The sequence below is a fragment of the Chiroxiphia lanceolata genome, chromosome 20 (genome assembly GCF_009829145.1).
Source record: "Chiroxiphia lanceolata isolate bChiLan1 chromosome 20, bChiLan1.pri, whole genome shotgun sequence".
Classification (NCBI taxonomy): domain Eukaryota; kingdom Metazoa; phylum Chordata; class Aves; order Passeriformes; family Pipridae; genus Chiroxiphia; species Chiroxiphia lanceolata.
In genome coordinates, this window is record NC_045656.1 from 2,947,707 (window position 1) to 2,966,360 (window position 18,654).

Here is an 18,654-nt window from a genome sequence, read left to right on the forward strand (position 1 = left end):
CACCAGCAGGGACAAGGCAATTGGGTTCTCTGTGATCAGGATGGGGCCTGAGGTGGGGACCCTGCTCTGGGGACAAGTTGAAGTGGTCTCCTATGACCAGGATGGAGTCTTAGGTGGACCCCCTCCTTGGGGGACAAGTGAAAGCTTACTCCTCTGACCAGGATGGATCTGATGCAGGGTCCTTCCTTTGGGGATGAGTCAAAACTGTCCCCTATGACCAGGATGGGGTTTTGGGGGCTTCCCTGCTTTGGGGACAAAGTGAGGACGTCCCTTGTGCCTCAGATAGGGCTCGAGGTGGGAGGATGTGGTATGAAGTAGGATCTCCCTCGTGGAGACAAGGCGAGGATGTCCCCTGTGCTCAGGACGGGGTTTCTGGGGAGACAAGGGAGGGCAAGGCAGGATCTCCTCGGTGGGCAGGAGGATGTCCCTCAGGCTGGCACAGCTCTGTGAGGCAGGAGGTGACACTGCCAGAGGCTCTCTGTCCCCGGGGCAAGACCAGACCTGCAGTTTGCCTCCCTGGCCACGCTGGGGCAGGGCCACGTGGGGGGTGCGGGCGGTGGCCCCGCGCGGGCGGACGCGAACACGGCGCTGGAGCAGAGCGGCCACCGGACAGCGGCTGAGAGACAGTGCAGTCACCCATAAAGTAGAAAGCACTACTAAACAGCACTGCAGGGTGTAGTGTTTCCTACTTTATGGATGAGTGTACTGTGGGCTACGGAGAAGAGAAGCACCGCCACCACCACGTGCCCGTCACGAGCTGCGTGCGCCCCGAGAGCAGAGGACGGGTCGTGCCCGGCTCACGGGAGGGGGTCCACGCTCAGCCACCCACCCCGTGAGCTCCACCACCCTCCCCAGGCTGCAGATGCTCTGCTTGTCCCTCCAGCACCTGGGGGGGACAGGGGCCACGTGGCCCAGTGGCCCAGCTGTGTGGCCAAGGGGCCCGTCCCGTCGGAGCTCACACCACGCTGGGAGCCCAGGTAGGCAGCAGAGCCTCCAATTCTTATTCTTTCCCCCCCCATCTTCATTTCCCACGTGGTGAAGCCTTGGGAAGAGCTGGGCAGCGTCCCCACGTGCAGTGGGGACAGGCACAGGAGGCAGAAGAGGGCTCCTGATAATTTCTGGGTTCAGCAGGGCGAGGGACTGCTAAATAAAACTCTTCTGGCATTGACTTTGTGGATTTTTGTATTCAGTTCCTGGGAAATGCAAAACTGGGGAAGAACTCCTTGCAGTGCCCAGGGCCACGTGCAGAGGGGGCATCCCAGTTTGCCCATTTTCAGAGCTCTGGGGAGGCCCTGGGGGGGTCATGGGTGGGGATGGGGGCTGGCAAACCTCAGCCCCTGAGAGCTGTGGTCAAAGGCCACATGGAGCCAAGAGACCCTCCTACAATCCCAGTCCCCCTCCAGCCACAAACCCCTGGCCTGTGTTTCCTGGGGGGGGTCCTAAAACCAACCCGGCTTCCAGGGATGCAGGAGAAGGGTCCCTGTTCCCAAACATCAGCTCCCAAACCCCTCCAGGCACCTTCCCCTGTGGCTTTGTCTCTCCATCTCCTGCCCGTGGGAGAGAGCATCTAAAAATAGAAAAAAAATACCAAAAATACACTTTTTTTTCCTTTTCTGAGCCCAAACATCGGTGGAAAGTTTCCACATTTTGTATAACTTCTTGTGATGGTTTTGGGATCATTTTGAGGGGGTTTACTGAGTCTGTGGTAGGTTTTTTTCCCTTTGCCCCCTCCCTGGGCTGGCCAGAAAGGACAGGGATGTTTTACTTCTCCTCACTGTCCCAGCTTTCCCACGTTCCGTGGGTTTGTGGCTGTTCAAAGGGGATGTGGAAGGGAAAAAAAAAAATCAAATCAAAACTGTCGTCATGGTCACAAGGAGACAAGTTTTTAAACAGCAAAAATGAAGAAGGGCTAAAAAAAAAAACCCCCAAGCAGCCAGAGCTCAACACCCCGAGCAGCTTTTGGTTTGTGAGCTCTGGGAGGGAAAAGCAAGTTCAAGTTTTTAATATGCAAAAGTTTTGAAAAATTCACCTCCTAATAATGAATGTTCAAGTATTAGGAAAGGTAAATACCCAGTGTTCATGACCAAGGATTATTGTGGTTATATATTACAGCTACTCAGTGGTGACTGCTGGGGGAGACTTGGGGAACGTGGTTCTTGCTGAGAGCAGCAAAACAGAAACTGCTACTTTTTTCCTATTTAAAAAAAACCACCACAAACCCTCCATTTTTTAGTGCCCTCCCTCCATCCTGAAGGCGTTTCAGCAGGTTCCCATAAAGGCACATGTACTGCCCATACTGGGGTGAGCTCCTGCTCTCCAAAGGACCTGGGCACTTTCATCTGGGTCCTGGTTGACGCTGGACCTGCTCCAGGACACATCAGAGCAACCCCCTGACCTCAGGGTGGGTGTAGGAATCATGGAATCATAGAATCAAATGGGTTGGAAAAGACCTCTGAGATCGTCAAGTCCAACCCTTGCTCCAACCCCGCTGTGGTTCCCAGCCCATGGCACTGATGCCACATCCACTCTCACCTTCAATTCTCCAGGGATGGAGAACCCACCCCCTTCCTGGGCAGCCCATTCCAATGGCTGAGCACTCCCTCTGTAAAAAATCTCTTCCTAATATCCAACCTAAACCTCCCCCGGCACAGCTTAAGACTGAGCCTGTAGCTGGTTGCTACAGCATGTCCCAGGGGAGACAAATGTGTTGGAGCCAGGGTTCAGAGGAAGGTTCTGAGGAGGGTTTGGAGGAAGGTTTGGAGGAGGGTTCAGAGGAGGGTTCAGAGGAGGGTTCAGAGGAGGGCTCTGAGGAGGGTTCAGAGGAGGGTTCAGAGGAGGGCTCTGAGGAGGGTTCTGAGGGGACCGTGCTCCCCGCAGCCATGAGATCTTATCAGGGAGCACTTCCCATCCTGCCTCTCGCCTCCTGCTAACGAAACCTGCCTGTTCTGTCTTGTCCGGGAGCTGAGCAGTGCCTGGGCCTCCTTCCACACTCGTACAGCACCTGCAGATCCTGCCTGGTGCCTCCCCGGGGGGAAACATTTGTGGGCAGGAACCGGGGGGATTCCAGTGGTGGGATCTATCCTGACCTGTTCCTGGAGCAGAAGGAGTCACTTAAACTGGTGGTTTGGAGGTAAATGAGACTAGAAAACACAGGAAGGTGGGATCAGTTGTCTGGAATCTCCCCTCTGGTCTGTTGGCTGCATCCACTGCTCATCACCAGCTTGGGGCTTCCCCCCACCACACACACACACTCCTTAGGAATGGGCAGCCTGGAGATCTGGGATTTGGGTGGGATGGCAGAGTCCTGCTAAGAGAGGTGAGACTGCCTGGCGTGGTGGTAACTCCCCACATCACAGGACCCATCTGAGTGGGTCATCTACACCCTTCACAGCCAGAAGAGAATTGAATATCTGGGTGGTGGTTTGCCTGTGCTGCCTGGGCTCAGGCAGAGGTGACACTTGGCTCATGGCATCCAGTTCAAGAGGTGACACATCTGCACAGGACACATCTGGATGTGCTGATGAAGCTGCTCAAAGGAGGTGCATGCAAAGAGATGTCTGAAAGAGGCATCAAAGACCCCCCCAGGGTACCTCCCCTGGGTCAAGTGGCCCCAGGCAGGTTCTCCTGGTGGCTCCACGTCCATGGAGGGAGCAGCACATGTGAGATGCCAAATGTCACCCTCACCCTGCAGGAGAGGGACACCAGCAGTAGGACTGGGAGCTGTTGCCACACACAAGGACGTGGGGAGGCAGGACCTGTCCCCAGTTACTCAGGGGTTCAGGGATCATCAAACCCTCTTAGGCTTGGGATCAGCAAGCCTTGCTCTGCAGTGGGTCAAGCTTTGAACAGGGCTGAGGAGCAGGGGACAGACAGATGTCCCCCAGGGTGGCCCATTGGCTTTCCCCTGAGCAACACGAACGCTGACCAGTCTGATGGATGATGTGATCTTCATCAAAGACACAGCCAGGCAGGCAGGAGGCAGAGACAGTGCACGTCAGCCCGCTCTGTGTGCTCAGAGATGGCAGTGCCCGCTTTGCTGGAGCGTTATGCTGCTAACTCCTGTCTCCCTGGATCAGATCAGCCCCCCAGCCCTCCCTCCCTGCCCACACCACCCTCTGCCTCTTGTCCTGCTCATGCTGCAGGCAGGGTCCAGCAGCTTTCAGCAGAGGGTTGTTTCCAGCACAGTGTGTCAGTGAGGGGCTGAGGTTCAGCTCACACAGAGGGAAGGTGTGTGAACATCCCCAGGGCAGAACTGGGCATCCCCGGGGCAGAGCTGGGTATGACCAGGGCAGACCCAGGAATCCTGGGGCAGACCCAGGTATCCCTGGGGCAGAGCTGGGCATCCATGAGGCAGAGATGGGTATGACCAGGGCGGAGCCGGGCATTGCTGGGGCAGAGTTGGGTGTCCCTGGGGCAGAGCTGGGCATCCATGAGACAGAGTTGGGCATCCCTGGGGCAGAGACAGGTATCTCCGGGACAGAGCCAGGAGTCCTGGGGCACAGCTGGGCATCCTGGGGCACAGCTGGGCATTGCTGGGGCAGAGATGGGCATCCTGGGGCAGAGCTGAGCATCCGCGGGACAAAGTCAGGCATCCCGGGGGCAGAGCCGGGTATCCCTGAAGCAGAGACATCCTGGGGCAGAGATGAGCATCCCCGGGGCAGAGCCGAGCAGGGGCTGGGGCCGGTGCTGTACCAAACCCCGATGCCGGCGGGGTGCGGGGGGTGATGCTGCGGTGCGGGGGGATGCGGGATCGGCCCGTCCGCCCCCCCTCTGCCGCCGCCTCATCAATAGGCACCAGACCCCGCTCCCGCAGCGTTGCCGTGGAAACCGGCGCAGCCGCCGCCATTGGCGGCCCGGGGCGCGGCGCGGCCCCCCCGGGGCCCGGCCCGGCTCCGTATTGATGACTCGGCAGCGGCTGCGGCGGGGGCTGCCCGGGCTGAGGGGCTGCCAGCTCCCCCGGCCCCTCCGCCACGTCATGGGGCCGGGGGCGGCGGTGGGCTGAGGGCGGCGGGAGCAGCGACCGCACGGGGCTGCGGGGACCGAGCCATTCCCGGTGCGGGACCGAGCCATTCCCGGTGCGGGACCGAGCCAGCCCCGGTGCGGGGATGCTGCTGCTGCTGCCGCCGGCCCCGGCCCCGGCGCGGGGGAGCGCGGCCCGGGCTGCTCCCAGCGCCGCCGCTCTGATGCCCTCGGCTCTCCCGTGCCGGCTCCCGGAGCCCCGCGGAGCCCTGCCCGGAGCGGAGTGAGCCCAGCGCTGCCCCAGCCATGCAGGAGCCGGAGCGGGGGGTGCCCAGCGCTGCCCCCGCCGCGGGCGATGCCGCCCCCGCCGCCCCCGCCTGCCCGGACCTGGACACGCGTGACGGCGCGGGGGGTGACACGGACACGGTCGGCTGCCGGCTTCCCACGGGATCGGAGCGGGACGGAGCGCCCCAGCCCCAGGAGGAGTCCCCCGGGACCCCCCGCGTTCCCCCGCCGGACCCGCAGCGGGTTCACTCCGCACCGGAGCTCGTCAGGCCGCTGCGAGCGATGGAGCGGACGGACAGACCCCCCCCAGGTAAGGCGGGGGTGGCGGTGCGTTGGCTCATTTTGGGGCGAGAGGCGTCGAGGCACCGCGGGGTACGAGACGGGCACGGGCAATGGGTGCGCTGGGCTGCGGCTGAGCCACCCCCAAAACCTTCCCCGTGGGCTGGGAGCTGCCACAGCCACTGCCACGCACCCCAGGAGAGAAAGAGCTGCTGCCTCCGCTGCCCTTCCACAGGGATTTCCAGCTGCCTGGAAGGCGCTGGAGCTGGTGCGGGGTCTCGCTGAGCCCACCCGGAGCAGACACAGCCGCTGCACCAGCCCAGGCTGAGCCGTCCCTGCGGCATCTCCTCGCTCCGGCAGCGTCAAGGGCTCTGCAGGTCGTGGCAGGGACATGATTTACTCACTGTCACCCCCTTCCAAAGTATCCCCTCTCCACTCCGGGGAGCCCCGGAGGGCTTCGGGCACCTGCACTGCGGGGGAACCTGTCCCTGAAGACAGCCTTGGGCACCTCGGGGCAGTGCAGGGTCAGCCCCTTGCAGCATCTCCCTAAAGACAGCCCAAACAGCTCCTCAGGGTCTCACCTCCTCCATCCAGGTCACAAAAGTTCACCAGCTCACCCTGCTCAGGACAGCTTGCCCTTCTTTCCCGTGGGGAAGAGCAGCCATCTTCCTGGGGTCCCCTGGGATCTGGGAGTGCTCTTAAACAGGAGAGAAATCAGCTTTTGGCCTTCAGGAGGGAGAAGGGCTGAGCAGAGCTGGCTGGGGTTTAGCAGGAGGGTTTTGAGCAGGCTGTGCTGTGCAGCTGAGCCCAGCTGGAGCTGCCTGCGGGAGAAAGGGCGCCGCTGGAAACACATCAAGGGACAACAGGATTTCAGTCCAGCACAGTTTCCTATGGGTCTGTTTTGAAGGGCTGTTTATTGTGATGCTTAGGGAAAGGCCACATTGAACCTGGCACCCTTGGGCTGCCTCTGACCCCAGCCCTGGCTGTGCCAGGAGCAGCCCAGCCAAAAAATGGGGCTGCAGAATGGGAAGGATTTCTGCTCCCTCCCCTCTTTTGTATCCCGGGAGTCCAATTGGTTGTGCCAGACTTACTGTCTTCAGGGAATCCCAGAATGGTTTGGGTTGGAAGGGACCTTCAAGATCATCTGCTTCCACTCCCTGCCATGGGCAGGGACAACTTCCACTAGACCAGGTTGCTCCAAGCCCTGTCCAACCCAGCCTAGGACACTCCTTCAGGAGAGTCAGAATAGGTGCTGTGTCCTGGTGGGAGCCTGGGTGGGAAGGCTGGGAGTGGCAGAGGGGCAGGTGGCTGGTTCAGAGGGGTGTTTGTGGGTGCTCCAGCAGCTGAACAGCACCTTTGGGGAGGGGGCTGTGCACCAGCTCTAGATGATCCCTGCAGTGAGTCCCCCATGATCCAGCTGTGCATCCAGGGGTGGTGGAGGAGGGGGTGAGGACCCTGCTTGGTGTCTGTGGTGGTGACTGCTGAGCACCTGCCATCCAGTTTGGGCTTGGTCCTTGGGCTGCTTTGAGTGTTTCCCGTGATCCTGGAGGCTCCTGGCTGGGTGGGTGACTCCAATTTCCCTTCCCGCTCCCGTGGGGTTGTGGCAGCACCGTGGTAGTGCCATCATAGTCCATGGTGGCACTGGTGGTGCTGGGGTAGTGCTGCTGGACCTGGTGTCACTCTGCTGTGTCGTGGCAGTGCCACAGTGGCACCGTGGTGGTGCTGGTGGTACCGTGGCAGTACCATCCTTAACACTGATGTGATCCCCAGAAAGGTTACCTTGTCTTTTCTTGGAAAAAAATAAATCAATCCAGCAGTTCTTCCTGGAGCCCAGTGGCTTTAGGGGTGGGAAAGGCTTCCAGCCATAGCAGAGCAAGGGCTGGTGCTGCTGGGCTGTGGAGCCACATCCTCAAATCCACTTCCTAGGGAACGAGGGGCTCACACAGCTGGGAGAGGGGGGGCTCACACAGCTCCCCTTCAAAGCACAGCTCCCCCTGGCCAGGTGGGGACATGCACTGTGTGTCCTGCTGCTGGAGCTGAGCTTCCTTTAGGGTGTTTGTCCTTGGGATGTCAGAGCTGCACTCTGTGAACAGGACAGCTGCCTCCAGGGAGAAATCTCCTGGTGTGGGGAAGAGCCTCCTGAGGGCTCATGGCTGACAGAGCTCATTAAAGATGTTGATTTTATGATGGAGCTCCTGCCGTGTGTCCCGGCCTCTGCCACTGCTGCTCTGCCATTCCCTCAGGGGCAGACCATGGATAGACATTAAGGCTGTCTGGAGGTCAAGTTAATCTTGGTTTTCTTGCCTGGGTCCCTCCTGAGTGCAGAGGGTGGAGAGCTCTTGCTCTTCTTCCCTTTGGGAGGTGGGAAGGGAACTCTGGAGTTAGAGAGGTGGGTTGGGGACACTCCTGGAGCCTCCCATCCAGCCCCTGCTCCCAGCAGGCTCCAGAGCTGGAAGAGGTTGATCATATCCTGACCAGGCAAGTGTTGAGTATCTCCAAGGGCTGGGATTGCACCACCTCTCTTACCCTGTCCCAAGGTTGCAGCATTCCCATGGAGAGGAATGTTCTGCACAGGTCTGCTGGGAGTTTTCCTTGTTGAGGCTTGTGCCCACATCTTCCCATCCATTTTCCACATGCCCCTGCATCCTCTAAGGCAGGGCAGGGTTTCCCAGCTCCTCAGCAGAGCAGTGTATCCCACCACGGCACCACTGGAAGCCTTCTGGGGACTGTCACAAGTGTATCCTTGTCCTGTCGCTCTGGTCCTGCTCTCCAAAATTTCTGTGTGGACACAGAAGATAAGAAATGACTTTCCTGCTGAGAATCTCCAGGCACTGCAGGGGTAGGATCCCAATCCAAATAATGAATAACAGAGAAGGAGAAAAACGTTGTGTGTGTAGGAAGAACGGGGTTACAGTGGCACAGATACAGTCTGGCTGGAAATTGGAAAGTTCCCAGAATGCTGTCAGATGGATTTTAGAGCACTTCCCACAAGAGCTCAGCTGCCTGCATCTCCTATGGGATGCTGCTCCAGTGGGATTTGCCCTGGCCCTGGAAAACTGGGGGTGGTCTGAGAGTGGGTCGCTGAAGGAATGTTGCATTCCCTCCTGGCTCATTGGAGGAGGGGAGAGCAGCAAGGTCATTCACTTTCTGCATATTCCCTGCATCTTCCCTTCCAGGATTACTCATCTCCACAGCCTTTCCAGCCCCACTCATGGAAGGGATGAGCTCAGCTGCTGACCACATCCCTGTTCCCATCCCAGGAACCACACGAGCAAGGGGCACACTTTGGGTGCTCTGAGTTGGCTCTTGTGGCTCCTTCTCAATCTCCAGAGGTTGCTCTGGATTTGCATTTCTTAAAAGCCAAGCCTCAGCTTCCCTTGAGGTCATGTGGAGCCGTGAATATTCTATAAATCCGTAAAACCCGACTGAAAATGCTTAAACCAAGGAGCCCTCCAGTGGGTAGGAATTTAAATATCCACAAAAAAACCTGTTGGTCCCAGTGGGGCTTAATAACACAAAGCACAGACACGGGAAGAATTATAAAATGCTGGTAAAGATCCTCCATGTCAAGCACTCAGGCCAAGCTGCATTTAATGATAAGCTCAGTGTCTTTTGCAGGAATTTGTGGCCTTTCAAGAGCTTCAAATTTTCCACTGGCAAAGCTGGAAAACTGTTAATTTAATGTCTGAGGGTGTGTAGAGCTGCACCCTTGGCCAGGAAGGGTAGATCAGCAGAATAAAAGATGCCAGTGGGACAAGAAGATCTCAGGCAACTGAGCCAGTTCTTGCTGTACAGACCATTTCCTGCAATCCCAATTAGAAGATTGTGTTCTATCTTGCTAAAAACCTGAGTAAATTAATTTTTCTTGACTTGGCAGTGCTCAGCCTCATGCAAATGCCTTAGTGCTGTTTGCTGTAGGACTGTGGATGCACAGCCACCCTCAGGTGTCTGTCTGCCAGGAAGAGCCAGGAGTGAATGGAAAACAAGGCAAAGTGAGGCTGTGAAGGGGAAGGTAATGCTCATTTTGGCTCTTTTACTAATTAAGCTCACGCTCTCTGTGCAAAGACACGTCCAAATGGCTTGGCCAGGGATGTGGAGGATCAGGGACATCAGCCTTTCCCTCCTCACCGTGTCCTTGGCTCCTCTGGGCTGCTGGATTTGGGACAGGGCTGTCCCACCATGCTGGTGTTGTTCATCACCACACTGTGATCCTTCACCCCAGAATCCTTCTCATTTCACCCTCTGGATATTTTGAGGGGACTCACCGATGTCTTGGCTCCCTGGGGTCCTCTGGCTGTAACGTTCCTTCCTGCTGGAGTAACGTGAAGTGAAATGGCACGTGCAGTGCTGCAGCCTTGTTGCCCTCCTCCTGCTGTGAGTGCAGGCCTTCTGCATCCCAGCCATCTGCTCAGAGTTCTGGGAAAACACCCTTTGGAGCATCAGTTGGTTTGTCTGCTGCTGCTCCTGCCACTCACGTTTCCTTATGGATCACTGAGCAGCACCTCTGGCTCTGTGAGGGGGTGCAAGGGGATGATTTTCCCCTTTATCTCTTGTTAAAGCTGTTGGAGATTTGGGGCTTCTCAGTCCAGCACAAAATCCTACAAATATCTCAAGTGAGTTCTTGCTTTACCAAGAGGGGCAAGGAACTGATTCTGACACAGACTCCTGGAATGGTTTGGGTTGGAAGGGACCTTAAAGCTCATCTCGTTCCACTCCCTGCCATGGACAGGGACACCTTCCACTAGCCCAGGTTGCTCCAAGCCCTGTCCAACCTGGCCTTGGACACTTCCAGGGATGGGACAGCCACAGCTTCTCTGGGCAACCTGTGCCAGGGCCTCCCCACCCTCGCAGGGAAGAATTCCTTCCTAATAACTAATCATGCCAAAGCCTGGGAACTAGAGCAGGTTTTAAGCCAATGCTACCCAAAAGAAAAGGTACTCTTGGGCCCCTGGGAAACTTCAAGTGATTTGGAAAACAGGAAGAGGTGGGGGAGAACTGCAGAGCAGATTTCTGGGGGGGAAAATTGCTGTGCACACCAAATCTGCCCCTGCAGCTCCCTGCTGTACCCTCCAAGGTGGAAGAGTACATTTGCCTCTCCAGAGCTGAACGTGGTGGGGAATCCAGTCTTTCCACTCAAAGAAAGGAGACCTGTGACCATGGATATTGCTGCTGGTGGGGAGTGACTTTCCAAGCTGTGATCCTGTTAAAGGGCTGAGGCACTTCTGTATGGGCAGGGGATTTACTGAGCTGCAGCTCCGTGGCTTCCCAGGGTGAAGCCAGAAGTCTCACGCCTTCCTTGGGAGTGTTTCTTTGGATTAGATTTTCTGTTACAAGAAAGACGAGATATCAGAGAACAATCACCCCCCACTCCAGCCATCAAATACCAAACCTGGAAAGCACTCAATTTTATCATTCTTCCCCAGGGTTTTTGGGTTTTTTGGTTGTTTTTTTTTTTTTTTTTGCATGCTCACAAAATAGAATTATCTGACACGTGGCATCCAAAACAAGTCCAGATGCTTCATAAAGACCTTGGGGTGGTCTGGGCCTGAGCCTGCAGTGCTGGGAGCTGCAGACTGACCTTTGCTCAGAGCTAAGCAACAAAAAAAACCCCAAAATATTTATAGGATGCCAATGCCCATGTTTTAGCTCAAATGATTGGCAATGTGCATGAGTACACAAGCAGCAGAGGTTGCAAAGTCTTTCTGTGTTTGCACTGAAGTTGTTCACACATTTTCTTCCCACATCTTCTACATTTTGCTTTTTTTGTTGTTTTTTTTTCTTAGTGGAAATACCAATGCATGAGCTGCTTCTCTGCAGATTCAATGATTCGCTCAGCAGCACCCAGAATATTCTGCAGTTAGGGGGAAAAAAAAGACAGCTTAGCTGTCTTGGCTTCTAAGTTTTACAACCAAGGCAGGTTTTATGGGGCACAGCCTGGCTTTCACACATTCCCAGGCTGGGCAGTGGAACACCAACACCATCACTGTCCCCTGAGTGTGGTGGGGATGGAGCACAGTCCTGCTTTACCAGAGCTTGGCCTAATCTTTCTGGAAGCTGATAAGAGACAAGAGACACTTGCACACTGATGTTAAAAGGGTGGTTGGTAGAACAGGCTTCGTACCTGCTTTTTGCCCTGCAAAACCTTTCTCACAAGGTGTGCAGGTGGGAAAGGCCCTGCAGGGGACACGGGGGTGCCCAGAGGTCACACAGTGACCCAAGGGCAGGAGGGTGATGTTGTACTTGAGGAGTGTTGCACAACCCCCTGCTGCAGGTTATCTGATGGATCAGCTGCAGTTTGTGGCCTCACACATCCTGGGATTGCAAAACAATTTGTGTTTGACACGGAGAGAGTTGGGTCACAGCTGGGCAAAGCCTGGCTGGGGCCACACACACCTTGTCAGGCCTCTGCTCCAGACAGGCAGTGTCCAGCTGGGAGCAGTTCCAGGTCTCTGTAGCACACAGGAGAGCAGGGCCAGGAGCAAACTGAGCACTGAGGAGACCAGGAGTGTTCAGCCAGATGGGCACCTGCACTCTGAGCAGCACCTTTTCCCACTGGCTCCATCCCTGGGTTTCTCCAAGCCCTCCATTCCTCACAACTGCCTGCCCTGATTTCTCTCTAGCTGTGAGGGATGAAGAATCACGTGTGCAGCACCTCAGGAGCGGTTCAGAGCCACCTTCCCAGCAGCTGGGAGGAATTTCAGTGTCATTTTCTCTCATCTCCTTGCAAATCCTCCTGTCTCTTGGATTTGCTGGTAAAGGTGAGGAATTGTGCTGCATTGCATCCTGGACCCGGCTGCAGCCTTGGATTTTGGAGAGCTGATCCTCTGCCTGGAGAGCTTATTTTCCACTCACATTCCTCCCTGCCTCAGTTTTGCAGGAACATTAATTTCTCCCTGGTTGGGGAGGCTGGAGAAGCTGAGCTCATCAAAGGACAGCGAGCCAGGGCCATCAGGGCACTGAGCGGATTTTCCTTCTCCTGGAATAGCTGGGTTTGTTTTCCTGGGATTCATAATGGTGCTTCCACAGAGGGTTTAAAGAGAGAGAGGACCTGAATTTGTGAGACTCCAATTTTAGCTGCATCTCATTTTAAAGGCCCTGTGAGGAGCATATGAAGAGCTGGCAGTGGTCAGAGGGTGTGCAGGAGAGAAAGCCTGGGGGAATGTAAAGAACAGCAAATATACAGTGACTGTTCCCCTGAATATTCCCCTCAATATCTTCCAATTCATGGCTCCAGCACTCCCCACGCCAGAGGCAGGATTTTTGAAGTTAATAGCCTTGGATGGATTTTTTCTTCCGTGAATTTGTGACACGGGGTGATAAAAATCAGATAAATGAGGAAATCACGGAAATAAGGGCGAGTAGTAGGCTGGGAGAGGGATGGGCAGCAGGAAAAAGTGCTGACTGATGGAAAGGGGAGCTGGCAACACGCGGGGCTGTGGGGAAGTGCCCTGAAGCCAACGGCAGAAGGGAGATGTTTGTGTCTGAAACCGGGAACTGGCGCAAAGTTCAGGGAGGGAGGAGAACAAGCACAGTGGGACACAGGCTGCAAGGCAGGGGAGCGGCAGGATAACCACGGCCTCATCCCAGGCATGGCTCTTCCTTCTCCCATACCTCTGACAGCACTGTCCCTTTTCCCTCAGCAGGGATGGTCCTGCCCCTCGCTGTGCCGGCGGCGGGGTTGGCTCTGCTCACTGACCGAACAGGAGGTGATGCTATTTTTGTCTTGCTTTTGCCAGGCAGTGAGGGCACTGCAGAGGAGCAGCCTATGGAAAATAACTTTGTTCTGTGAGGTGGCCGATTCCCTTGAAACGGGCTGGAAGAGGAGCAAATGGATTGACAATGACAGCCTTTCATTTCCAAGCGGGGAGGATTGAGAAGTTAAGGGAGCTAATTACCAGAGTCAGGTGGAACGAGCTGCTAAAGGGCTTTAACGTGGTGGAGGCTTGGTGACAATGATTTCAAATGAAGGAGACGTGGGGGATTTAATACAGCCAGGATAGCAGGAGAGTCGGGATAACTTCACCCGGGAAGGTGTCTGCAGAGTGGGGGTTGGTGTTCAGAGATGGCTTTTGCAAAGCAGACCCAGCAGCTGGACCCGGCTGGGCTGCAGATGGGGAAGTCACTGCAGGGACATCCTGAAATTATGTGTGGTTTATTCCTCTTCAAGTTGTGTGTGGTTTATTCCTCTTCAAACTGTGTGTGGGTTATTCCCCTTCAAATTGTGTGTGGTTTACACACCTTCAAATTGGGCATGGTTTAAAATTCAGCCACGAGCCCGCCTGTTTCCAAAGGCCACCTGAGACCTCCCGCTCACGGGGCCACCCTCCCTGTCTGGCTCTCCACAGGGATTTTAAAGCAAGGCTGGCTTTAGGCTTTGGCAGTTCCCCAGGGCTGGCAGGGGGAAGCCCCTGGGGCTGGGCTGTGCCAGGCTGTGCCCAAGCCGCATTGCAGAGCCGGGTTCAGGCAGCTCCCGTCGTCCTCGCCACATGTGATTTACTGTCCCCCAACGGCCTCCTGCAAGTTTTCCGCAGGACTTTCAGGACTGTGCTGGATTCTGGCTGCTCCAGAGGGATTTTGCCTGCGTGACCCATTTAGCAGCCTGGCTGGGCACCTCTCCCTGCCAAAGCTGCTGCAGCTCTGCGTTGCTTTTTGAAGCTTTCAGGTGAAAAAGCAGCAGTTCTCTCGCAGCTGACATGCTGAGGGCTTCTCTTTGTTTGCTGTTCTCATGCATCCTGGAGAAACTGTATTTTGGGCTCTACCTGCCAAAGGAGGCGACAGATGTTGCCAATTCCCGTGTAACAGAGGCTTCAAAGCCATGTGCCTGCTGCTCTCCTCCCTCAGCATCCCTGCTGCTCTGCTCCTGCAGAAACTTTCCCCGTGGCCAAAGAACACGTCACTCAGGTTCATTTTTTTAGTGGCTGAGAATATTCCTGACCTGGGGGATGTGGCTGCCTGGAGACCCTCCCCGTGGTGTCAGCTCGGCCTCTGCTCACTGAAACCCCCCTGACCGAGGGATGTGCTTGGATTTCGGCTCCTGCTGACACTTGAACACTTCATCGGGCTGAGTCACCCTGGGGGGAGCCTCTTGCCTCTCCTCCCTAACCATCTCCTCCAGCTCCCCGGGAAAGGCGCCGCGGGAGCCCCGAGCGCGGCTGCGCCGTGCGGAGCGGGATCCTTGAGGAACAGCGGAGCAGTTCGGAAATTAAAAGCCATTTCATTATAGGAAATGAATGTTTAATGAGCGTGGGATGACGTCTAGACAGCCCCTCGGTTGCAGGCTCTGGGAGGAGGGCTCAGCTGACGCACCAGCACCGGCTCAGAGCCCAGGGGGAGGTTTGGCAGAGCTTTCCCGGGCGCTGAGGTCCCCGTGTGGGACAGACACCCTGGCACAGAAAGCAGCTCCTGCCTCCACGTCTTCTCGCTGCAGATGCCCCTCGTGCCTCTCTGGGCAGAGCCCCAAGGATCTGTGGCCACAGAGGGACGTGCTGGCAGGGGGAGGCTTGGCCGAGTGCCTGGCCCCAGCCTGGAGCACACAGCCACACTCCCCTGCTGCCTGGGGAATGGGAAAGCACATCCCAGCCTTTGCCATGTCATGGGCTCTGGAGTCGTGACACGAAACCTGGGCTGACCTGGGGACAGCCTGGCAGGGTGGGGGCGAGAACTTGTGAGCCTTTGGGTCCTGCCCAGATGAAGATGTTTTATGGCTACAGAAATGGGGGTTTAAATGCAGAAATTTGGATGTAGGTCCCCAAAAGACCCCCCTGCCATGCTGGAAATGCTGACTGTCCTCTGCAGAAGCTCTGTGCTGCTGATGTCAGAGATCCTGGCTGCCTGGTGGGGAGAGGCAGGAGCACATCAGCTCCTCCAGGAAAGCTCTCCAGCTCCCATCCCAGGCACAGAGGCCGCTGGCTCAGTGTGCTCACACTGGCTCAGTGCAAGCAACCACAGACAAGAATTCTGAGGCCTCTTGGCAGGGGCAAGGAGGTGGAAATAATGCCCTTTGACTTCTTCCCAGGGGCTGCCTGTTTGGCTCTGGGGATGGCAGCAGGGAACGAGCCCAAGGCGCTGCCACGCACGGCACAGGAGGTGCTGCTGGGACCCCCCTCCCCGTGCACCCACCCTGTTCTGTCCCCCCTTTAGCACCAGCAGTGTCCCCTGCATGGATTCCCAGCCTGAAAAAGGGCTTTGATGTTCCTGGAGCTGGTGATGGGGGAATTGCTCCCTGGGACACCTCACTGTCCCTGTAAAGCTGCAGGGATGGGATTGATGCTGCAGGATCTGGTGCTGGGCACAGAGCTGTGCACAGGGCTCCCAGGGAAGCTTCTTGGCATTGCCAGGATGTTGAGGTTTGGGAAGCTCCTTGGTTCCTGGGCCTACCCTGAAACCCCTGAGAACAGCCCCGACTTGTTGGAGGTGTGATGTCCCCAGGAATGGTGGCAGTAATGGCACCTCTGCGCCCAGGGGAGAAAAATCCCACATGTGTAGAGGAGTACAGTCTCTCTCCAAGGGACATTTCACTCCAGCTTTCTCAAACCCTGGGATTTCTGCAGCGTGGACACCTACAAACCACTGTGCCAACAGCCTCTGCCTACAAACCACTCTGCTCATGGCACGTCACATCCTGGTGTCTCAGGGGGTTGGTGGGAACTGGGGCCACCACCTGAAGCTGATGGGGAGGGCTGGGTGTCATCTTCTGAGGGTTTGTTTTTGTTTTCAGCCTCCTTCAGTTGTCTTTTCCCTCCCTGCTTTGCCAAGGCATTTCCATATGGGTGTGGGAGGTTGGGAGAGCCACGGGCCGAGGGATTGGGGGTGGACTTTGTGGAACTGGTCTCCTGCTATGTTTATCCAATGGACATGATTGAGAAACCAAAATATAGCATTGTCCAAGAGCATCATGAATTTTACCCAGCCTCAGATGTCCTAGAGCTGGGTCCCTGTCTGAGTCCTTGCTCCCCAGAAAGCTTGGGCGACATTTTTTTTAGATGTTTCCCTCACAGCCTCTGTGCACTGGGGAGGTCATGGCCCTTCAGCAGAGTCTTGTTGGGCACTGGGAGCAGGTCCTGCAAGACCTGCCTGGCTGCTGGGAAAACATCTGGCTGGATCTTGCCGAGACACACACGGGGTGCTGCTGCCATATGGCAGCTGTGAGGCAACAGCTCTGCTCCGAGCTTTGCTAACGCACAGAAATCCTGCCTGGGAGCCCGTGCTGAGCTGCTCTGGGCAGGAAGCAGTAACCACAGAACTATATATACAGCTCCCAGCAGAGCTGCTGCTGCTGCTGCTTTTGATGTGACAAAACGAAGTTGGTGTTTTGCAAAAAAAAATCCATCGTGTCGCCTTCTTCCGGAGCTGACACGGAGAGGGCAGAGCTGGGGCTGGCTCCTGGGTGGGCTCCAGCAGGAGAGTTGGGATGGGGAAGTGGGTGAGGAGGTCTGGTCACCTCCAAAACCCACGTGGTGCTGGAGGCCACGGGGTCCCTGAGCCGTGGGGAGCAGCCACGTGTTGGAGTGTCAGGGGCTGTGCTCTGCCCCCCCGGCTCCTGCCAGGGTTTCACTGAGCCAGTTTGGATGGTGCCATGGCTGAGGATTCCAGGAGGGTCTGGGCTTTTTCCCTGGGTGGAAGTTGAATGCATGGAGATGGCAAATGTCACCCACAGGGGATGAAGCCTGGCCCCAAAGGCCAGTTGTCCCCCAGAGGACATGTAGCTCCTCATCTCCTGCAGTCAGCCCCCAAATCCCACCGTGCCCCTTTGCTGCCTGCACCCCGACCCTGCCAGCCCTCCACGCAGCCAGGCAGGGCTGGGCATGAGGCTGGGACCCTTCTGCCCCTGCTCTTGGCAGGTGAAGCTCTAAAGTTCAATAGGACCTGTAGTCTGTGCCTCAGGCAGGTGAAGCCCTGCAGACCTGCAGGACCTGTGGTCTGTGCCTTGGGCAGGTGAAGCTGTGAGGTGCTGCAGGACCCCTTTCCTGGGCAGGTGAAGCTCTGAGGACCTGCAGGACCCCTTCCTGGGCAGGTGAAGCCCTGCTGTGCCTCTCCTGTGCTGTTTTGCAGAGCGGGGCTGACTACGGCTTCCTCGTGAGCCAGAACACGAAGCTCCTGAGTGCCCTGGAGGACCTGCGGCACCGCTGCTCCAGCCTGGCCGAGGAGAACAGCCTGCTGGTGAGCAGAGGGCACATCCTGCACCCTGGCTGGGTGCTGGCACGGGATGCTCCACAGGGAGGGAGTCCTGGCCAGGGCGAGCTGCTGTCTGCTGCCAATTCCAAGAGATGCCACACACGGGATCATCTGGGCAGGGCCAGAGGGGACAGGGGCTCTGGGTGCTCTGGGTGCCATCACACTGCACCCATCAGCTTGAGCTGGACCCCTTCCTCGAGCTGCAGAGCAGAGCCAGGCAGGGGAGGGGAAGTAGCCTTTATTTCCTCTTTAACTATATTTGATTCTATGAAAAGCAGAAACACTGATTCACTCGGCCTGGTCTCGGCGTGACAGTGCAGCACTGCCCCCTGCTCCCACGGGAGCTCAGCACCCCGATCCTCCGCAGCTGCACCCCGGCACCCAACACCAAGCCAGGCTGCCACAGCAGCCTTCTGCCCTGTTCTGCCCTGTTCCCCCATCCCTGGCTCTCCAGGCCCATCAGGAAGCACAAAGAGGGGATATTCCCCTCCCGAATCCTCCCTGGAGAGCATCACCCCTTGCCCAGCCCCGCAGTGTGGGGATGCAGCCACCCTGGGCCCCTGCAAATTTGATTGCTCAGCATTTCAGATTTCTATCACCACATTCAAAATGCATATTGTAGATAAATTTCTTACACTAAAAGCATAAATTCCACGTGGCCTGCACCCCGGGGTTACCCCTTATCAGTCCTCTGGGTTTTAGCGAAGCGTGTGAGCTCTCATCAAATTGGACTCTCGAAAACCAGCCTCAGCCTTACAGCTGAGCCGCCCTTGGTGGGGTCTCACAGGGGTAGGGAGGGAAATAATCGTGAGCCTCAGCTGACCTGACATTTCTGCTGATGTGAAAAGACAGCACAACACATCTGGGTCCGACCTTGGGAGAAGGAGCCGTCGGCAAGAGGCGGCTCATTGGAACGGACAGATAACAAATAAAAGGGGATTAAGAGTGAACAGAATC

At 56.7% G+C, this 18,654-nt stretch overlaps 1 protein-coding gene across 9 annotated transcripts in view; it reads left to right on the forward strand.

The window, feature by feature from the left end:
• The first annotated feature begins 5,135 nt into the window (after positions 1-5,135).
• The window catches only part of TSPOAP1 (TSPO associated protein 1), a 62,532-nt gene continuing 49,013 nt past the window's right edge, over positions 5,136-18,654 (forward strand). For all 9 annotated transcript variants that reach the window (XM_032707290.1, XM_032707295.1, XM_032707291.1 and 6 more), the window contains exons 1-2: positions 5,136-5,550; positions 17,572-17,682. In XM_032707290.1, the coding sequence (XP_032563181.1) occupies positions 5,266-5,550; positions 17,572-17,682 (396 nt within the window). In that variant the 5' untranslated portion in view covers positions 5,136-5,265. The remainder of the gene's footprint in view (positions 5,551-17,571; positions 17,683-18,654) is intronic.